At 35.5% G+C, this 18,656-nt stretch overlaps 1 protein-coding gene across 8 annotated transcripts in view; it reads left to right on the plus strand.

Moving 5' to 3' along the window:
- Positions 1–18,656, plus strand: part of MKLN1 (muskelin 1) — a 399,844-nt gene that overhangs the window by 218,517 nt on the left and 162,671 nt on the right. For 5 of the 8 annotated variants that reach the window (XM_063667817.1, XM_054495365.2, XM_063667816.1 and 2 more), the window contains exon 1: positions 45–171. The exons of 2 other annotated variants lie outside the window; for them this stretch is intronic. In XM_063667817.1, coding sequence (XP_063523887.1) covers positions 74–171 — 98 coding nt within the window. In that variant the 5' untranslated portion in view covers positions 45–73. Of the gene's footprint in view, positions 1–35; positions 172–18,656 lie in introns of those variants that run through there. One more of the 8 variants, XM_054495363.2, reaches the window with a different exon arrangement.

Raw genomic sequence — 18,656 nt, forward strand, 5'->3', positions numbered from 1 at the left:
GAGCAGGCCACGCCCCCTCCCCTCCTCCCGTTCGCTGCCAGCGGTCGGTGGCGGCCGCTACGGTGCTGACAAGATGGCGGCTGGCGGAGCTGTCGCTGCGGCGCCGGAGTGCCGGCTTCTCCCCTACGCGCTACACAAGTGGAGCTCTTTTTCCTCCACCTACCTTCCCGAGTAAGTTCCGGGCCCTGAGCTCGTGCTGCCCCACTCTTCCGTGTCAGCACGGTTGGGCCAGGGGTGCAATGGAGGGCAGCCGAGCCGAGAGGCCCAGGCGGGGCCTGCTGAGGGGGACGTGCGGCCTCCGGAGTCTTAGTTCAGCTGCTGAGAGCGTTGCTTGGCCCCGCTCGGGAAGGGGTTAGGGTCCTGAGAGCGAGCCCAGGGAGAAGGGGCGAGGTGTGTGGCGGATCCGGGGCGCGCTCAGGAGAACCGGAAGCCCAGTGGTTCTGCCCTTAGGATTTGGGGGTTTAGGTTGAGGAGGGCTTGGGGGGCGGGCGGCTCTGGGAGGTGGGGCAGGAATCGGAGCTTGCGGGGCCCGGCCCGCGGGCAAACTACCCCGACAGTCTGAGGTCGTCCGAGGTGGTCGGCGTCGGGGGACAGTTCAGTCGATTGCTGCCGGGACAAAGTGTAAAGCCGAGGAGTGTCTATTCCAGTGTGGGGTCATTAAAAGTGATTAGCTCTAGAGTAGTGTTAAAAGTCACGGAACGCTGAAAAGTTGTGGAATCCATCTGAATCTTAGCAGGCGGGGAGAAGTTGTAGGATTGGCAGACGTTGTCTTTAATGCCTGGAAGTTCTGAAAAAGATAGGGAGTGGGAAGGAGGGACGTTACCGAAGAATTTCATTATTACGGCTCATTAGAAGATGGGTTTGTATAGACACAGACCCGTTTCCCAATCCGGAAACTCAAACATAGAAAAATCTGGCTTTAATGAATTTGATTTTCAACACCGGCTTTGTCTTGATCCCTGATTTAGGTGTTAAAAAAGAGTTCAGTTGCATAGTTAGGTTTTTGTTGTTGTTGTTTTCTCTAGCAAATTCTTTCTGAAATGCTGAAAATACTCTTACATAGTATCTTATTTATCTTTGGCTTATCTTTGAAAGGAGGAGCAGATCTAACTCCAATTTTACATGCTAGTGGAGGAACTGGCTTAGTAAAGGCTTAAGATCTGTGCAGGTCCTGAAGAAAAGTGCTAGTTGTCCCTCTAACCATCTCACAGGACCGAAACGATTTTATGAGCAAAACAAATTAATGAATAATATATTTTACTGAATATTTTACTAAACAAAAAAGTGACTAGATCTGTGAAGCATACTCAAGTTTAAGTTTTCCACCTATATTTGAGAAATTCCTCACATTTATCCAAATTTGATTTCACTGGTTATATCAATGAAGAATCTGAAAATGGAGCTGCAACTGCAACAATCTGTCATGACTGCCAGCCTCCCATTTTATTCACCAAGTCAAGGGTTGGCATTCAGTAGGATCTGGCCCAATGAAGGGTGCCAAGTGACCTGTGGTTTGATCTGGCCTGCATAGCCTATTCATGACCATATCCCTGATTGATGCTGAAACCCAACTTTCAATTTGAGAGTGAGCCAGGTAAACATTCCAGCCATGTAGTTGGAGTTGAAATGTGGCCCTATGTACTTGACCTCTGATATTCTGGGTTATCATGTTCTTGGATCTGAAGTTATTCAGCTTTTTTCTATACCCAGGCTAGGATTACGGACAGTTGGGAATTGGTGTGGCATTGTTTGATCTAACTGTAGAGACATTTTTCTGGTCTTGAATTAGCCTATTTCCAGGATGTCACTCCTTAAATTTTTGATGTAGGCCTGAGGCTTGGATAACACAAGTACCATCCGCGTTATCTTTTGTATAGACATTTTAAGAAAGTACATTTCAAGCAGGAAATGATTTAGTGGGATGGCAACTTTAATCTTTTGTGTCTTGTTACTGTGGCCCCTGGTTTGCAGTGGGCAGAACACTAGTTTTGGAGTTAGAAAGCAACAATTTGAGATTGGAGAAATACATTGCTGCAATTTTCTCAAGTACATACATAAAATAGTATTTAATACATATGTAACTTTCATACACTTCCACTTACTATATCTTATTTAATCCTTATGACATTCTGTTGACAAATGCAGTATAATTTGTATTTAAAGTAAAGTATTAGAAGAGTAAGCTTTTTTCTTTGAAGGGGTATAGTTGAGTATTATGGAGCTTGAGTTGGAGAATATTGTGTCTGCTGGGTTGGTGTGTGCCATACCTAAATTATAAAACTCTTGGCTCTGAAATTCTATAAGCAAGCAAAGATATTACTCCTCTGTGTGACAGAAGATGTAAGAAAGGGGTCGACTTTACTTACCTTTGCCCTAAAATCCCCTCTAGCAGCAATTGCTGTATCTTTACTGACAGCGGAAACCATATTAAGGTACTTCTTAAACAGGTCTCATTTTAGGTTAAAGACATTTGTTGAAATTGTCCACAAAGTGGCAAATATTTGTTGACATAGATCTAAGCATTTCGAGGTGGCAGTAATAAATCAGTAACAAAAATGGTAAACATTTATGATGTGCCGTCCATTTGCTAGGCTGTCTTATGAACATTTTTAAGTGTATCAACTCATTTAATCCTTACCGCAATCCCAAGAGGAATCTCCATTTGCCAGATGTTGGAAGCAGGTAGGGAGAAGTTTAAACTTGCCTAAGGTCACACAGCTAGATGGAGCCAGAATTTGAATCAAGGTAGTCAGGCTCCACAGTCTGTGGTCTTTAACTATAGTGTTTTACTGCCTCTGCACAAAGGTATATATAGTACAGGAAATCAGAACTTTAAAAGAGCTCTTGTATTAAAGGCACTTACATTTTAGTTGTGTAAAGAAATGTGAAGTCATTAAAAAAATTGAACAATTTTATCTCTATTTTCTTTCTAAGGACTTAGAATTTTTTTCCCCTTCTTACAGAGGCAGAAAAAACAAATATTTCCCCTTTCAACTCTTTTTAATTTATTTGGACTTTAAAAATGTTAAAGCAGATTCAGTTATAGGGAACACATTTTTACTTTGAGACTGAAAAAAGGCCTTTTATTTTTGTGTGCTTAGAGATTGCCTGTATTTTACTTTTTTCTGAAATTTACACCTAATTTAATAATTAAATACACTTATTTAATAATTCATAGAATTACATATACTCTTATACATAAAAATATTTTGTAAACTGCTAATCCCTGTACTCAAATGTTTATTTTTGTACCTACTAATGATGTTAGTTACAATTTATTGAGCACCTAATATATGCAGGATGCTTTTTGTATACAGTTTTGTTTAATTCTTGGCACATACCTGTAAGATAGGTATTATATGTATGTATGTGTATATATATATATATATATGTTTTGCAGAGGATGAACCTGAGGTCCATACAGGGTAAGTAGCTTGCCCAGGGTCATATAGTTTTCCAGAGGCTTGCCAGGTTTTCTGACTTAAAAACTATTGCATTGTGACTTTAATAACAGTCACCACATTGAGTACCTTCTATTCTTCAGGCACTGTACTGAGCATTTGGCATGTGTTCTTTGATATAGTCTTCACAAAAACCCTATGAGATAAATATTATTATTCTATTTTAGAGTTAGGAAAAGTGAGATTCAGGGAGGTAAGTTAACTTGCCCAGGTCTAAGACTTGAAAATGTAAGAGGGGCAGGGCAAGGTGGCTCACACCTGTAATCCCTGCACTTTGGGAGGCCAAGGCAGGAGGATCACTTGTGCCCAGGAGTTTGAGACCAGCATGGGCAACACAGTGGGACCCCATCTGCAATAATAATAATGATGAGGAGGAAGAAAATGTAGGTGATAAGGTTCTCATCTTGGGCCTTTTGACTTCTGTTACGAAAGCTGTTCATTATTATACATGGCTATTGTATATGTCTAATTGAGATTACAGGTAAGAAGTGCTCTAAGGTTAGAACAGCAAGAGAGGGAAAAATAGATTTTATCTTGATGTTTAAGATTTTAGTATACTCATATGAGAACTGGGAGAAACTTTGAAAGTATTTTTTATAAATTAGGTAATTTCATTGGTATAGAATGATTCTTATCTTGTTTACATATTATTGAATGACTTAGATAATTTAGATTATAAAATCTGATAGATTTTTAAGTGTAGTTTACCTTTTTCCTGTTAGTCTTATTACTTAAAATCAAGTAGTGCTTAAAATAGTACCTTGTGTCAACATGTGATTGATTCATGGTTCAGAGTACAAGTGTTATGATTTGACAACTAGAATAGAAGGTGAATTTATTTCAACTCTTTTCAAAACTAATTTTAAAATTTCACATTTAAAAATGAATATAGGCTAGGCACGATGGCTCATGCCTGTAATCCTAGCACTTTGGGAGGCTGAGGCAGGACCATCACTTGAGACCAGGAGTTTGAGACCAGCCTGGGAAACATACCCCATCTCTACAAAAGAAAAAATACATATAAATATTTATATGTTTTTATTACATAAAATATATATGCATAGTTAGATATTATTATGTTAAAAATACATAAATGTATATATATATTCTTTTCTTTCCTTTTTGTCTCTATAAAAGAAAAAGACAGCATCTCGTCAACACCCCATGTCTAAGAAAGAAAAAAAAAGACTTTTTATATAATATATATTAAAATATATTTTATATATTTATATATTTATATATTTTTAATATATATTTTATATATTATATATAAAAATATATAAATATATATAAAAATATATAAATATATAAATATATAAAAAAAATATATAAATATATAAAATATATACATATATAAATATATAAAAATATATATTAAAATATATAAATATATAAAAATATATATTAAAATATATATAATATAATATATATTTTAATATATATTTATATATTTTAATATATATTTTAATATATATTTTGATGTAAAAAATGCTCTATGTTTATTATGGAATATTTGTAAAATATGGACCCACAGAAACAAAATTTAAATAACCCTTGATATCACTACCTAAAGATTACTAGTCACCCTTTAAATACCGTTTATTATCATTCCAGATCTTTTACTGTAGGTGTATGTATTTTTCAATTTACTGTTGTCCTCTGTTTGCTGTTCTGTATTTGCTTTTTTCTCCTTAACATATAGTAAATACTTCCTTATGTTATTAAATATTCTTCTATATTGTATTTTTTTTTTTTTAAAGGGACAGAATCTTGCTGTGTCACCCATGCTGGAGTACAGTGGCATGATCATAGTTCACTGCAGCCTCGACCTCCTGGGCTCAAGCGATCCTCCAGCCTCAGTTTCTCAAGTAGTTGGGACTACAGGCACATGCCATCACGCCTGGCTAATTTTTTTTTTTTTAGATGGAGTCTCGCTCTGTCACCCAGACTGGAATTTAGTGGCACCATCTTGGCTCACTGCAAACTCTGCCTCCTGGGTTCAAGCAATTCTCGTGCCTCAGCCTCCTGAGTAGCTGGTATTACAGGCGTGCACCACCACGTCTGGTTAATTTTTGTATTTTTGGTAGAGACAGGGTTTCACCATGTTGGCCAGGCTGGTCTTGAACTCCTGACCTCAAATGATCCACCTGCTTTGGCCTCCCTGAGTGCTGGGATTACAGGCATGAGCCACCATGCCCAGCCAACCATGCCTGGCTAATTTTTAAAATTTTTTGTAGAGATGGAGTCCCACTATGTTGCCCAGACTGGTCTCCAGCTCCTGGGCTCAAGTGATCCTCCCACCTCAGTGCCCCAAAGTGCTGGGATTGTAGGTGTGAGCCACTGTGCCCAGCCAAAATTTATTTATTATGGATACATTATATTCCATGTAATGACTTTATGTCATTTTGTTTAATTGGTCCCCTGTTATTAGACATTTAGGTTTTGTGGTTTTATTTTATTTTCATTTGTGTTTCTTGTTGTTTGACCATTATGAGTCATGAGGTAGTTTTGCTTTACAGAAATTTTTTTTTTTTTTGAGATGGAGTTTCGCTCTTGTTGCCCAGGCTGGAGTGCAATGGCGCAGTCTCGGCTCACTGCAACCTCCGCCTCCCGGGTTCAGGCAATTCTCCTACCTCAGCCTCCCAAGTAGCTGGGATTACAGGCATGTGCCACCATACCCAGCTAATTTTTTGTATTTTTAGTAGAGACGGGGTTTCTCCATGTTGGTCAGGCTGGTCTCGAACTCCTGACCTCAGGTGATTCGCCCACCTCGGCCTATCAAAGTGTTGGGATTACAGCCACCGCGCCTAGCCTGGAAAAAAATTTTGAACTCATTGGTGATAAATTCCTAGATGTTGAGTTGCTGGATTAAAGATATCAGTTTATTTTCCTTCTATCTGTGTAGACTACTCTGAGTTCATTTTGGCATTATCCTTGGTAATTTGGAAGAAAACATATTTAAATCAGAGACAGGTCCGTAGAGATGTCTAGAGGATGCTTATATAGTTCAAAAGTGATAATGCTCCCAGTAACTTTTTTGTTTCTTCCTCCTCTATCCCTTTACTTTAGCTTTTAAGTGAATTTTGATTTTATTAATCACATATAGTTGAAAAATAGAATATATTTATTGTGTATTTGGTGTACAGATAATGGTGGTTGTGCAAATGGATTTGAGGTCTTGTTACAATAATTCTGTAGGCTCCTGCAACCCAGAATTTGTGAACCACTAGTTTGGAGGCATGCAACTCCCAGGAGACTGGATACTATTATGCCCTTCCTTTTCTTCCTTTTCTCCCTATCTTAAACTAAGGACACTGGCCTTGCTTGGCAACCTTACTGGCCACTGAAAGTTCTGTGTTTTTCAGTCTGGGACTCTTAGAACTTCAGAAAAATAAAAACACTCAAGATGGAAGAAATGTACTCAGGACGAGAATTTGAGTCTACAGAGCTGATTCCTAGAATTAGATATTTGTGACTTTTGGCAAGTTATGATTCTTTTCTGAGCATCAGTTTCTTGTGTAGAAATACTTTTTATCTTGATCAAATGTTGAGAGGTTTATGTACAATTTTTTGGGCAGATGGGTAAATGATTCTATTATTTGCATTAACTTTTAGGTAAATATTTAAATAGATTTTTAATAAATGATTTTTGGCCTGATACAAAGACTTTGTGATGTTTTACATGTAGATAAGATACATTTCAGCCACTTGTGGCAATGAGTTTGCTGTATTTCAGTCATTCAAAAATCGTTTTGGGAAATATGAAAGATTTTCTAGACTTTAATTTTAGAGATACAGCTATTTATAGACATTTTAATATGTATAAAATGTTTCAAAGAATGTACAGTTGAGAATTTAGAGATACCTAATTACTGTTTGTTTATAATATCATTTGTCAGAAATCTCTGATAAGGGACAAGAGAGTAGAAAATTTATAAAATTTCTAGGTCTTTATAGGTTCAATCTTAGGATAGTTGATCCGGTTATCTTCTCTACTACCGATTTCCCAGGGCTTGTTTTGTGAATGGCTGGTTCTGTAGATTGTTGCTTATTAAGGGGTGGTCAGATAAAGCTCTGAGAAGTCCAGCAGTATTAAAATCTATTAATATGGGGGACTTTTGAAGAAAATATTTTTTAACATCTTTGCACATTGGGGAGATGTTTCAGTTAGAAAATTTTTTTGTTGTTGTTTAATGAGAACTTCATGACTTGGTTATGAATATTTGTAAAAATCCGTGAAGTCAAAGTAACATTCTGTAGAATACTGTGTATGTATATTTATACTGTAGATAAACAAAGATATTGTTTGTTTAATGGGTTTTGCTTATGATGAAATATTACTTATTAAGATTAATCCATGTTTAAAAAAGTATACAAAGAGAAAGGAAATATCATAGTCATTATCTAGTAATAATTTAAGTAGTCTAATATAAATCTGTCCTTAAAATTTGTTGAATGGCAGCTAATTAGATTGAAGTACTCTAACATAACTTATATTTTGAATTGGTTGTTAATAATAATTGGAAAACTAGGCTATGTTTAGTCCTAAGACTGTAGGGTTTCCTCTCAACACATTTTAGCTGTATCCCACAAGTTTTGGTATGTTACATGTTTGTTATCATTTATGCAAAAATGTTTTTCAAATTTTATTTTGGCTTATTCTTTGACCCGTAGGTTTTTTTTTTTTTTTTTTTTTTTTAACAAATGTATTGCTTACTTTTTGAACATTTGGGGATTTGCTAGTTATCTTTCTGTTACTAATTTCTTAATTTCACTATGATTAGAGAACACACTCTGAATAGTTTCAGACCTTTATTGATACTTATTTTATGGCTCAGCATTTTTATAAATGTTTACGTACCCCTGAAAAGACTATGCATTCTGCTGTTAACTGCTGTCTTCTATGTACTTTGTTAAGTTCAAGTTTGTAAATTGTGTTACTGTGTTGTTCAAATCTTCTCTATCCTTACCGAATTTTTTTTTTTTTTTGCCTTTTTTTCTATTCATTACAGAGAGAGGTGTCTTGAGGTTAAGTGTTAAATGTGTCCACTGTGATTGTGGATTTGTGTATTTCTCCTTTTAGTTCTATAAAGAACTAAACTGTATGCTTTATGTATTTTGAAGTCATATTACTAGGCACATACAAACATCTTTCTAGTACATTGGCTCTTTATCATTATAACATGTCCCTTTTTATCTCTAGTAACACTTGTCTCTCGCCTCAAAGTCTTCTTAGTATAGCTACACCTGCTTTGTTTTGGCTACTGTTTGCTTGCATGGTATAACTTTCTCTGTCCTTTTTGCTTTTAATGCTCCTGTAGCTTTATATTTGAGGTCTGTTTCTTGTTAAGAATAAACAGATTTTTGTTTGCCTGTTTTTAATTAAATCTGAGGTATATTTAGCTCATTAACACTAAATATAATTATTGATAAATTTGGGTTTATGTCTATCATTTTATTGTTTTCTGTTTGTCCTACTTGTTCTATATTCTGTTTTCTCTCCATTGTTGCCTTCTTTTGGATTAATCAAGTTTTTTAAAACATATTATTTTAGTCCTCCCTTTGTTAGCTTGTTAGTTATATATTCTGTTACTGTTCTTTTGGTGGTTATGCTAGATTACCATAAGCATTCTTGTGGTACATTAGAGTTGCATATTCATTAGGATTTTGAAAAACAACATCGCAGACATTGTTAGGACCCTAGAAAACTTTAATAGCATTTATCACTCTCCTGCTTTTATGTTGTCATTGTCATGCATTTCACGTCTACATTTAAATCCAGAGACTGTTGTTTTGTACAGTTAATATTTACCCTTTCCATTGTTCTTTATTTCCTTTTGTATTTACATGCTTCCATCTGAGATTAATTTTCCTCTGTCTGAAGAACTCCTTTTAGGGAGTTTGGTGGTACTGAATTCTCAGTTTTTGCTCGTTTGAAATTTATTTATTTTCATCTTTGAAGAATATATTAAACGACTGTACAATTCTACGTTATTAGCTGTTATTTTCTTGAAGCACTTTAAAGATCTCAGTTCATTGTCTTCTAGCTTCCATTGTTTCTGTTGCAAAATCAGCTGTCAGACTTATTGTTGCTTCTTGGAAGGCAGTATGACTTTCTTGTTCAGCTGCCTTTCTTTTTGTCATTCTCTTTTTCTTTAAATTTAAACAGCTTTTCAGTGATGTACCTAAGAATGGTTTTGTTTGTACCCTGTTTGGAGTTTCTGGCACCTCTTGAATTTGTAGTATGACTGATCAGTTGTGAAAAAATTTTGACTTTTTAAAAATATTGTTTCTGCCCCATTTTTGTCTCCTTTGCTCTGTGACTCCAATGAAATCTTTATTATACTTTTTATCCCCCATATGTCTCCTGCTCTCTTCTGTTATTTTTATAATTTTTTTCCTCCTCTTACTCCATTCTGGATGGTTTTTACTTGACTGTATTTCAGTTCACTTATTCTGAATTTAACTATGTCCAATTTGCTTTTTAACCCCATCTATTCTTAATTTTAGTTATAGTATTTTTTAGTTTTAGAATTTTTATTTGATTCTCTCTTTTTAAGATAGATTCTGATTATGTGAAAATCTCTTGTCATGTATTTTTTGAGCATATTAATCAAATTGCTTTAAAGTCTGTGTCTGAAAACTCCAATATCTGTATCACCTATAGGCCTATTTCCATCATCTTTTTCCTTTTGATTTTGCATCTTGTTAGGCCAAATAATAATAATAGTTAATATATTTGTATATTAATGTATGTTAATTATATATTCTATTGTATATTATATAAATTATTATATGTGGATAATAACATAATAGTAATAATTATTATTACGCAATTTTTTGATTGAGTGCCAGACATTATATGCAGAATTTTAGATACAAATTTTGTATTTATAATGATACATTTCCCCAGATAGGATTCACATGTCTTCAGATTCACCCATCTTCTTGCAGGCAGATAGAGATCACTGCAACTGTCAAGGACTGAGCTGACTTGAGGTTGGGTTTTCAGCCTTATAAACCTTGTTCTACCTGTAGTTTGCTTCCAACTTGGTAGCCCCCTAGAGATCTCAATTAAGAGATTGGGTATTTTTAGGGCTTCTCTGGCTTTTTTTCTTTCCAGACCCATGAGAGTTTTAAAAGCTCCGTCTTCGTTTTTAATTGCTTTCTGCTGGCTTTTTAGCCTTTTGCTATGTGCAGTTTAAAAGCTGACAAATCCCTTAAGAGGAAAATCAGTACTGAGTGTCACATTTGTTCTTCTGTGCCTTCTTTCACTAGGGGATCTTGACTCCTCAAGACTTAGCTACCAAGTTTTGTCCCCCTACTCCCATGAAATTGCCAAAAGCTTTGCTGACTTCTCTGCCTCCTAGTGGCTGTCATTTTTTGGCTTCTCAGCCCTTTGGCCTGTGCCATTAAAGAAATAGGTGACATGTCTTGAAAGGGAAAGCTGCACAGAATGTGAGATACCCTTCAGTGAGTTTCTTACCACCTCAAGTCTTAGCTACCTCAGAAAGTCTCTGATATTTTAAGAACTTTCTCCCTATTTAATACAGTTTTTCTAGTTTAAGAGGGAGTGTTGATCTGCTACAGACTATTCCGTCATATTCAAAAGCAGAAATCTTTCTGTGTTTAGTTCTTTTGGAATAGAGTGTTATAACTTGTAGGCCTGTGAGTTTCTCATGGTTATATTAATGTAATAACGTAAGATTTGGTCCCCAGAGTTCTTTGGTCTCTTGCTAAGTGTTTTCCTTCATTAACTGCTTATTCTTGCTATCTGATGGGAAAGAATTGTGGAACTTAAATACAGTTGACCCTTGAACAACATGGATTTGAATTTGCAGGTCTACTTATACGTGATTTTCTTCTGCTTCTGCCACCTTGAGACAGAAAGGTCGATCCCTTCTCTTTCTCCTCCTCAGCCTATTCAACATGAAGATGACAACGATGAAGACCTTTATGATGATCCACTTCCATTTAATGAATAGTAAATATTTTTTCTCTTCCTTATAATTTTCTTAATAACATTTTCCTTTCTCTAGCTTATTGTAAGAATATAGTATGTCATAAACGTAACACATGAAATATGTGTTAATTGGCTGTTCATGTTATTGATAAGGCTTCTGGTCAACAGTAAGCTATTAGCAGTTAAGTTTTATGGGAGTCAAAAGTCATACATGGCTTTTTCAACTGCATGGGAGTTGGTGCCCCTAGGCCCCACATTGTTCAAGGGTCAACTGACTGTAACATGATTTGTTAGCAGTTGTTTTATTCTTGTTCTTAGCCAAAAGACTGAGAAGTGATTGTTAAGCAGTTGTTTTAAATGCTTATTAAGAGTTAAAATGAGATTTTATTTTTGGTTTTGTTGGTGATTTGCACATTTCTTTTGAGACTTACTTGTTTATAAGGTTAAGAAATTGAGAGTTGGTCGGGTGCAGTGGCTCATGCCTGTAATCCCAGCACTTTGGGAGGCCGAAGTGGGTGGATCACTTGAGGTCAGGAATTCAGCCTGGCCAACATAGTGAAACCCCGTCTCTACTAAAAATACAAAAATTAGCAGGGCGTGTTGGTGCATGCCTGTGCTCCCAGCTATTTGGGAGGCTGAGGCACGAGAATTGCTTGAACCCAGGAGGTGGAGGTTGCCGTGAGCTGAGATCATGCCACTGTACTCCAGCCTGGGTGACAGAGCGAGACTCAGTCTCAAAAAAAGAAAAAAAAATTGAGAGTTTAATCTTTCCATAAGTGTAGTATTTCCTTTCACATAATAGGATTTTTAAATTATCTACCTTTTTGTTAGAACTTTTATGGAATCTTATATTTATGTGAAGATGTAGGTTTAGAAGGAAGATAATTGGGTTTGGTGTAAACTTTGGTTTTGCAAATGTTAGTATTTAATACTTTAAAAATATTCCTACTTTTTTTTTTAGTATGACTAATATTTATTATGGCCAATATCACCTATGTATTTGTTGTTAAGGAAGTTGTCTTATATACATAGAAATGCTATAATAAGCTACTTTAAACAACCCTGGATATGTTTCTTTTCCCTTCCTGTCACTGTTCTCTTTCTTCCCTTTTCCCTTTTGATTAAGAAGTTCCATCAGAAAAGTCATAAAATCTAACTCCTGTTTATTCTTGAGCTATCAGCTAAAATGTCACTTTCTCAGGAAATCCTGCCTGACCTCCCTTTCCCCATTGATCTGGCACCTATTCCCCTGGCCTTTAAATGCTTTCATAGCAATGTGTACCTATCTATCATTTTTTACAGTTTGTAATTACGGCTTTTTTTTGAGATGGAGTCTCGCTTTGTCACCCAGGCTGGAGTGCAGTGGTGCGATCTTGGCTTACTACAACCTCTGCCTCCCAGGTTCAAGCAATTTTCCTGCCTTAGCCTCCCAAGTAGCTGGGACTACCGGTGCGCACCACCACACCTGGCTAATTTTTGTATTTTTAGTAGAGGCGGAGTTTCATCGTGTTGGCCAGGCTGGTCTCAAACTCCTGACCTCAGGTGATCCACCTGCCTTGGCCTCCCAAAGTGCTGGGATTACAGGCGTGAGCCACTGTGCCTGGCTTCCTGTAATTATGTATTAAAATGTATAATTACTTGATTAATAGCTATCTTCCCAACTACACCAAAAACTCCATAGAATGTATGGAATTTTCCTCCATCATCCTTGTAGTCAAAGCATAATATTTATTAAATGAGTAAATGAGTGAATTAACTAGCCATTTTGATTAATTTTCTCTTTTTATTGCAGTTTTGGTTTAGGACTGTAAGGAGTCATATTGGCCTATATTCAGAATGTCACATTAGTGACATTCTGTATTTTTTTCAATGAGTTTCAGCAAAATCTGAGAGTGTTTTAAGTGAAATTGGTTATATCTAGGGTGGAGGTATTATATTTGGAAAGACTTGTAACAATAGAAAGCTTTTTATTTAAATCTTTGAGTTTTAAAATATTTTTATTATGAAGTTATTTATGATTTTATAGGTAATATTTTTAATGAGACCTTGAAAAATTTATAGAGTGCAGTTTATTATAGAATCTGAGTTGCCTAATAGTTTTTAATAGTTTTTGAGTATCAGTATTTTGATTAATTTTAAGATAGGGATCATTTCCTCTAATTCTTTGAACATAATTATTTGTTGGTTGATTTTTTTTTTTTTTTTTATGTAACAGTGTTTTTGAGATGTAATTTATGTACCATACAGTTCTTCTACTTTAGGGTATTTGATTCATGGATTTTTTGTACATTCACAGATGTGACCGTCATTGCAGTCAATTTTAGAACATTTTCATAATCTCAAAAGGAAAATTGTAGCCTTTGGCTACTATCCACTTATTCTTCCATCCCTGAGCAACCACTAAACTACTTCTGGTGTGTATAGATTTGCCTATTTCAGACATTTTCTATAAATGGAATCATATAATATATGGCCTTTTGTGATTGGCTTCCATTTAGGATATTGTTTTCAAAGTTTATATTGTATCATGTATCAGTACTACATCCTTCTTATGGCTAGTAAGTATTCTATTATATCGATATACCACATTATGTTTAGCCATTCATTAGTTCAGTGGTCCCCAACCTTTTTGGCACCAAGGCAGTTTTTCCACGGATGGGGGTGATGGGGGAGGATGGTTTCAGGATGAAATTGTTCCATTTCAGATCATCAGGCATTAGATTCTTATAAGGAACAAAACCAAAACAGCAACAACAGCAATGATTCTCGTAAGGAGCACCCAACCTAGATCCCTTGCATGTGCAGTTCATAGTAGGTTGGTGCTCCTATGAGAATCTAATGCCTATGCTGATCTGACAGGAGGCAGAGCTCAGGCAGTAAGGCTTGCTAACCCACCGCCACTCACCTCCTGCTGTGCATCTCAGTTCCTTACAGGAACCGGTACTGGTCTGTGGCCTGGGGGTTTGGGATCCCTGCATTAGTTGATAGACATTTGGATTATACCCACTTATTGGCTATTACGAATAATGCTGCTATAATAAACATTCATACAAGTTTTTTGTGAACATGTTTTCATTTCTTGGGTATATGTCCAGCAGTGGAATTTCTGGGTCATTTGCTAACTATGATTTAGTTATTGGAGAAACTGCCAGATTTTTTGTTGATTTTTTTTCTGTTATTATGTAGTGTCAAGAAACTGTTTAATGCATATGAATTGAAGCCCTGTAAGGAAAGTGATCATTTGGGATTAGATAGCAAATTGCTTGACTTCAAATGTATTACTTTGAGAATTTTCTGTGACAGTTTAGCTAGTCCTTTATCTTCCTTATTTTTCTTGAGAATACATGAATTAGCTCCCTGCCTTCATATTTGAAGATACTTACCTATCAATGTACAGACATGTACACACATAGGTACACATATAATACTTAGCTAAGCAGTTTGTGCTGGGGACAATAGTTGAAAGTCAGTGTTTTTTCCTAAAATTTATATCGTTTGTTTATATATGAAATATCAAATGGGAGATATTTTTGGAAGCAGTGAAACTTGTTTATGAATTCTTTCCTTATACAAAAGAAGACAGGTTTTTTTTTAAAACAAATTAATCTTTTTCTCTTTGTTTCTTTCAGCATTGATGACTGGGAAGTGAGAGACATAGATTTTTGAAAAGCTGAAAATAACTTCTAGTTTAACAAAATAGTTTCTTCCAGAGCTTAGAATTTCAGATGATTGGAAGATTCATACATCTAGGTCTGAAAGTTTAAGTCTTTGGCATCTATGGAGATCTCTGTTTTCTACAACCTAAAATGCTATGATGGGTGACAGGTTAAAGACAAACCTTTTTAAAAAATGTATATTTTTATTGCTGTATAGTGGTATTATGGCTTTTCAAATTCCTATTTTTACCATAAACAGATTATTAGGTGCTTACTGATTCCAGATAATAGCCTAATCTATTAGAAGGTAGAAGAGAGAATCTCTGGTGATACACTGTCCATACATGGTTCAATAGGAGGTAGCAAAGGCTAAGTATGAGTAAGTGACAAAAGCAGTAAATGCTGCAGAACTGAAATTCAGATAATTGCGCTTCCACTGTTGGGTAAGGCTTGAGGGGAGACTTTGAAAGAGGAAGATGAGCTTGGGTACTGATTTAATTTCTTTTGCCATTTTTTTGCATTTCTTGAATGTAGGAATTTATCCTTACCCATGTGCATATTCATCAGCTCCAATTTAGGAAATTGACTAGTGTAGCATATCATAACCAGAAAGATGCTTGGAGGCAGACTTTTCTCTAAAGTTTATACAAGACACTTAATGGGCTGGGTCCTTGATCATGTACTTCTTTCTTAGACTTTGTGTATATGAAGTGGTATTCTTATCCTTATTTCTTTCCACATTCACCCTTTTTAATGCTTTTAGTAAGTCTTTTCAGTTTTTGTTAAGATTTATTTTATAGTTACAGTATTATATTGTATTTATTGAAGGTAGCTTGGCTGATACTGTTCCAAAGTCACTTGCCACTTTCCTCTCTGCATAATTAACATTTATTCTCCTCCTTATTTGTCAGTGAATTCCCTTCTGTTTATTTATAGTTTCTTTATGATTCTGCATATCAGAAGATAATAAGCACTTATCACAAATGCATTTAGGGGATGTACTACTCTCTGTAAAAAATTTAAATATATTGAAAATAGAACTCTTTGAATTTTATTTTACTCTTTTGAGGAAATAAAGATATCTTGATTTTTTTATGGTATTCTAACCTGCTTTTCCGGGGCATACAGGGCAGCACTTATTTTTGTATAAATCTGAGAATGTGTGAATTGCAAATTAATCTTCTGGCAGATATCTAATGCTGTTGATAGAGATGTGTTGCCCTAAGATTTATTGGATTTAATGAGACAGTCTTTTGATATATCCTTGAATTATGATGGGATGGATATTGGGTTGCCACATGTACGTTTTAGAATATTTTTTTAATGATATAGAGAAAATGCTTCAGATACAATGGCATGTAAAAGAGAAAACAGCAAAAAAACCCTGATTTTAAAATGGTTTGATTCAATTTATATTTTAAAAACACACACACATGATTTGTATGCCTGTGTATATAGAAAAGATTGCAAGGATATTTACCAAAATATTAAGTGATTATCTCTGGGTTGTAGTAATTGGGGTGATTTTTATTTTTTAAGTGCCTTTTCTTTGGGTATTGCCTGAAATGTTAAATATTATCTCATTTTAGCAAATAATAAATACTGCTTTTAACTAAGAAAAAATAGAGAATTGTTGTGTTTGTGTGAATTGCTTTGCTTATAAACACAAATTATATAGGATCCTATGTCCCATGTTAGTGAATTTCTTTTTGTTTTTTTAAAGTGAGGAGCCATCAAAGGATTTTTTAATAGAAAAGTGATGTGAATAAAGTTGTCTATGGTTTAAAATTAAAAATTTTAAGTACTCTTATGCTCAGCAATTTCAGTTTTTAGTAGCTAATTTTGAGTATCGTCAAATTCAGCCATGCTGAATTTGAAATTCAGCCATGCTTATCCCTGGGATTACATGTAGACCTTCCACTGGGTACGTGGGCAAAAATAGTTTTAAAATACTCAGTTTCCTAAGCCTTACTGTTCTTGTGTATTCTTTCCTAAAATTGATCTGCCTAAGAACTTGCCTGTGGCTTATGCCCTTGCTCCTCAAAAGTGTGGTCTATTCACCAGCAGTATTGTCATTGCTGGTTGTTAAATTCAAAAAAGGTGGTTCTCAATTCTTTTAAACAAAATAAAAGGAGGACCTAATCAATTTGTCAGTTGATGAATCGTAAATAATTTTTTTTTTTTGAGCCAGATCTTGCTCTGTTGCCCAGGCTGGAGTACAGTGGTGCCATCTTGGCCCACTGCAGCCTCCACCTCCTGGGTTCAAGCGATTCTCCTGCCTTGGCCTCCCCAGTAGCTGGGATTACAGGCACGCGCCACTACACCTGGCTAATTTTTTTTTGTATTTTTAGTAGAGACAGGGTTTCACTATTTGGCCGGGCTGGTCTCGAACTCCTGACCTCAGGCGATCCACCCGTCTTGGGCCTCCCAAAGTGCTGGGATTACAGGCGTGAGCCACCGCACCTGGACTGATAGATCATAAATATTTTTAATGATAGCTCGTTATGCGATTTTTGGCATATAATTTGGAAGGTGGTAAAAAAATTAGTAGTACAGGAACAGTCCAGGTTGAGTATCCCTTACTTGAAATGCTTAAGGCCAGAAGTGTTTTGGATTTTGGAATTTTTACGATTTTGGAATATTTGCATTGTGTTAATATATACTTAGCAGTTGAGCATCCCTAATGTGAAATTTGAAATCTGAAATGCTCCCATGAGCATTTCCTTGCAGTGTCATGTCAGAACTCAAAAAGTTTTCAGATTTTGGAACATTTCTGATTTTGGGTTTTCAGATTCTCAAACTGTAGTAACAAATTCCTTCGGTTCCCTTATATTTATTTATGTGAGCAAGGGAGGATCATAGAGTCCAGGAGTTGGAGAATAGCTTGGGTAACATAGCGAGACCTCTTCTGTACAAAACATTAAATTAGTCGGGTGTGGTGTTGTGCTCCTGTAGTTCTAGCTACTTGAGAGGCTGAGGTTTGAGGATCACTTGAGCCCAGGAATTCAAGGCTGCAGTGAGCTATGTTCATGCCACTGCACTCCAGCCTGGGTGACAGAGCGAGACTGTGTCTCAAAAAAAAAAAAATTTAAAAATAAGTATAGAGTTGATGTTGAATCCCATTTTATTCTAGCAGTGATATTTATTCATATATACATGAGATAATTGTTTTGAAAGTACATGTGTCTTTGAGAATCATATCTAATACCTTTATATTTAATCATCATCTGTCAAAGTTTTTAATATATTTATATTGTTTTGGTCAATAGTATACTTATGAAATTGATAATAACATCCAGAAGAAATTTTAGAAATCACTTGGAATCTCATGATCAAAAACAAAAAAAGTTTAATCTCAATTCACGTGGCATTTTCTCAGAAGTCATATGGAGTGAAAAATGAAAGACCTTCCAGCATATAAGTAAAATTACATTTTACAAAATTCTGTGGGGGAAGTTTAAGGAGAAACCAAGATAATATAAACTTTTGACTGTATAAGAAGAGGCTGTTCACTTAAAAAATAGATGATGGTATTTTTATTCTATTGATACTTTTAAAAGAACACATATAACAACT

The sequence above is a fragment of the Pongo pygmaeus genome, chromosome 6 (assembly GCF_028885625.2).
Source record: "Pongo pygmaeus isolate AG05252 chromosome 6, NHGRI_mPonPyg2-v2.0_pri, whole genome shotgun sequence".
NCBI lineage: Eukaryota > Metazoa > Chordata > Mammalia > Primates > Hominidae > Pongo > Pongo pygmaeus.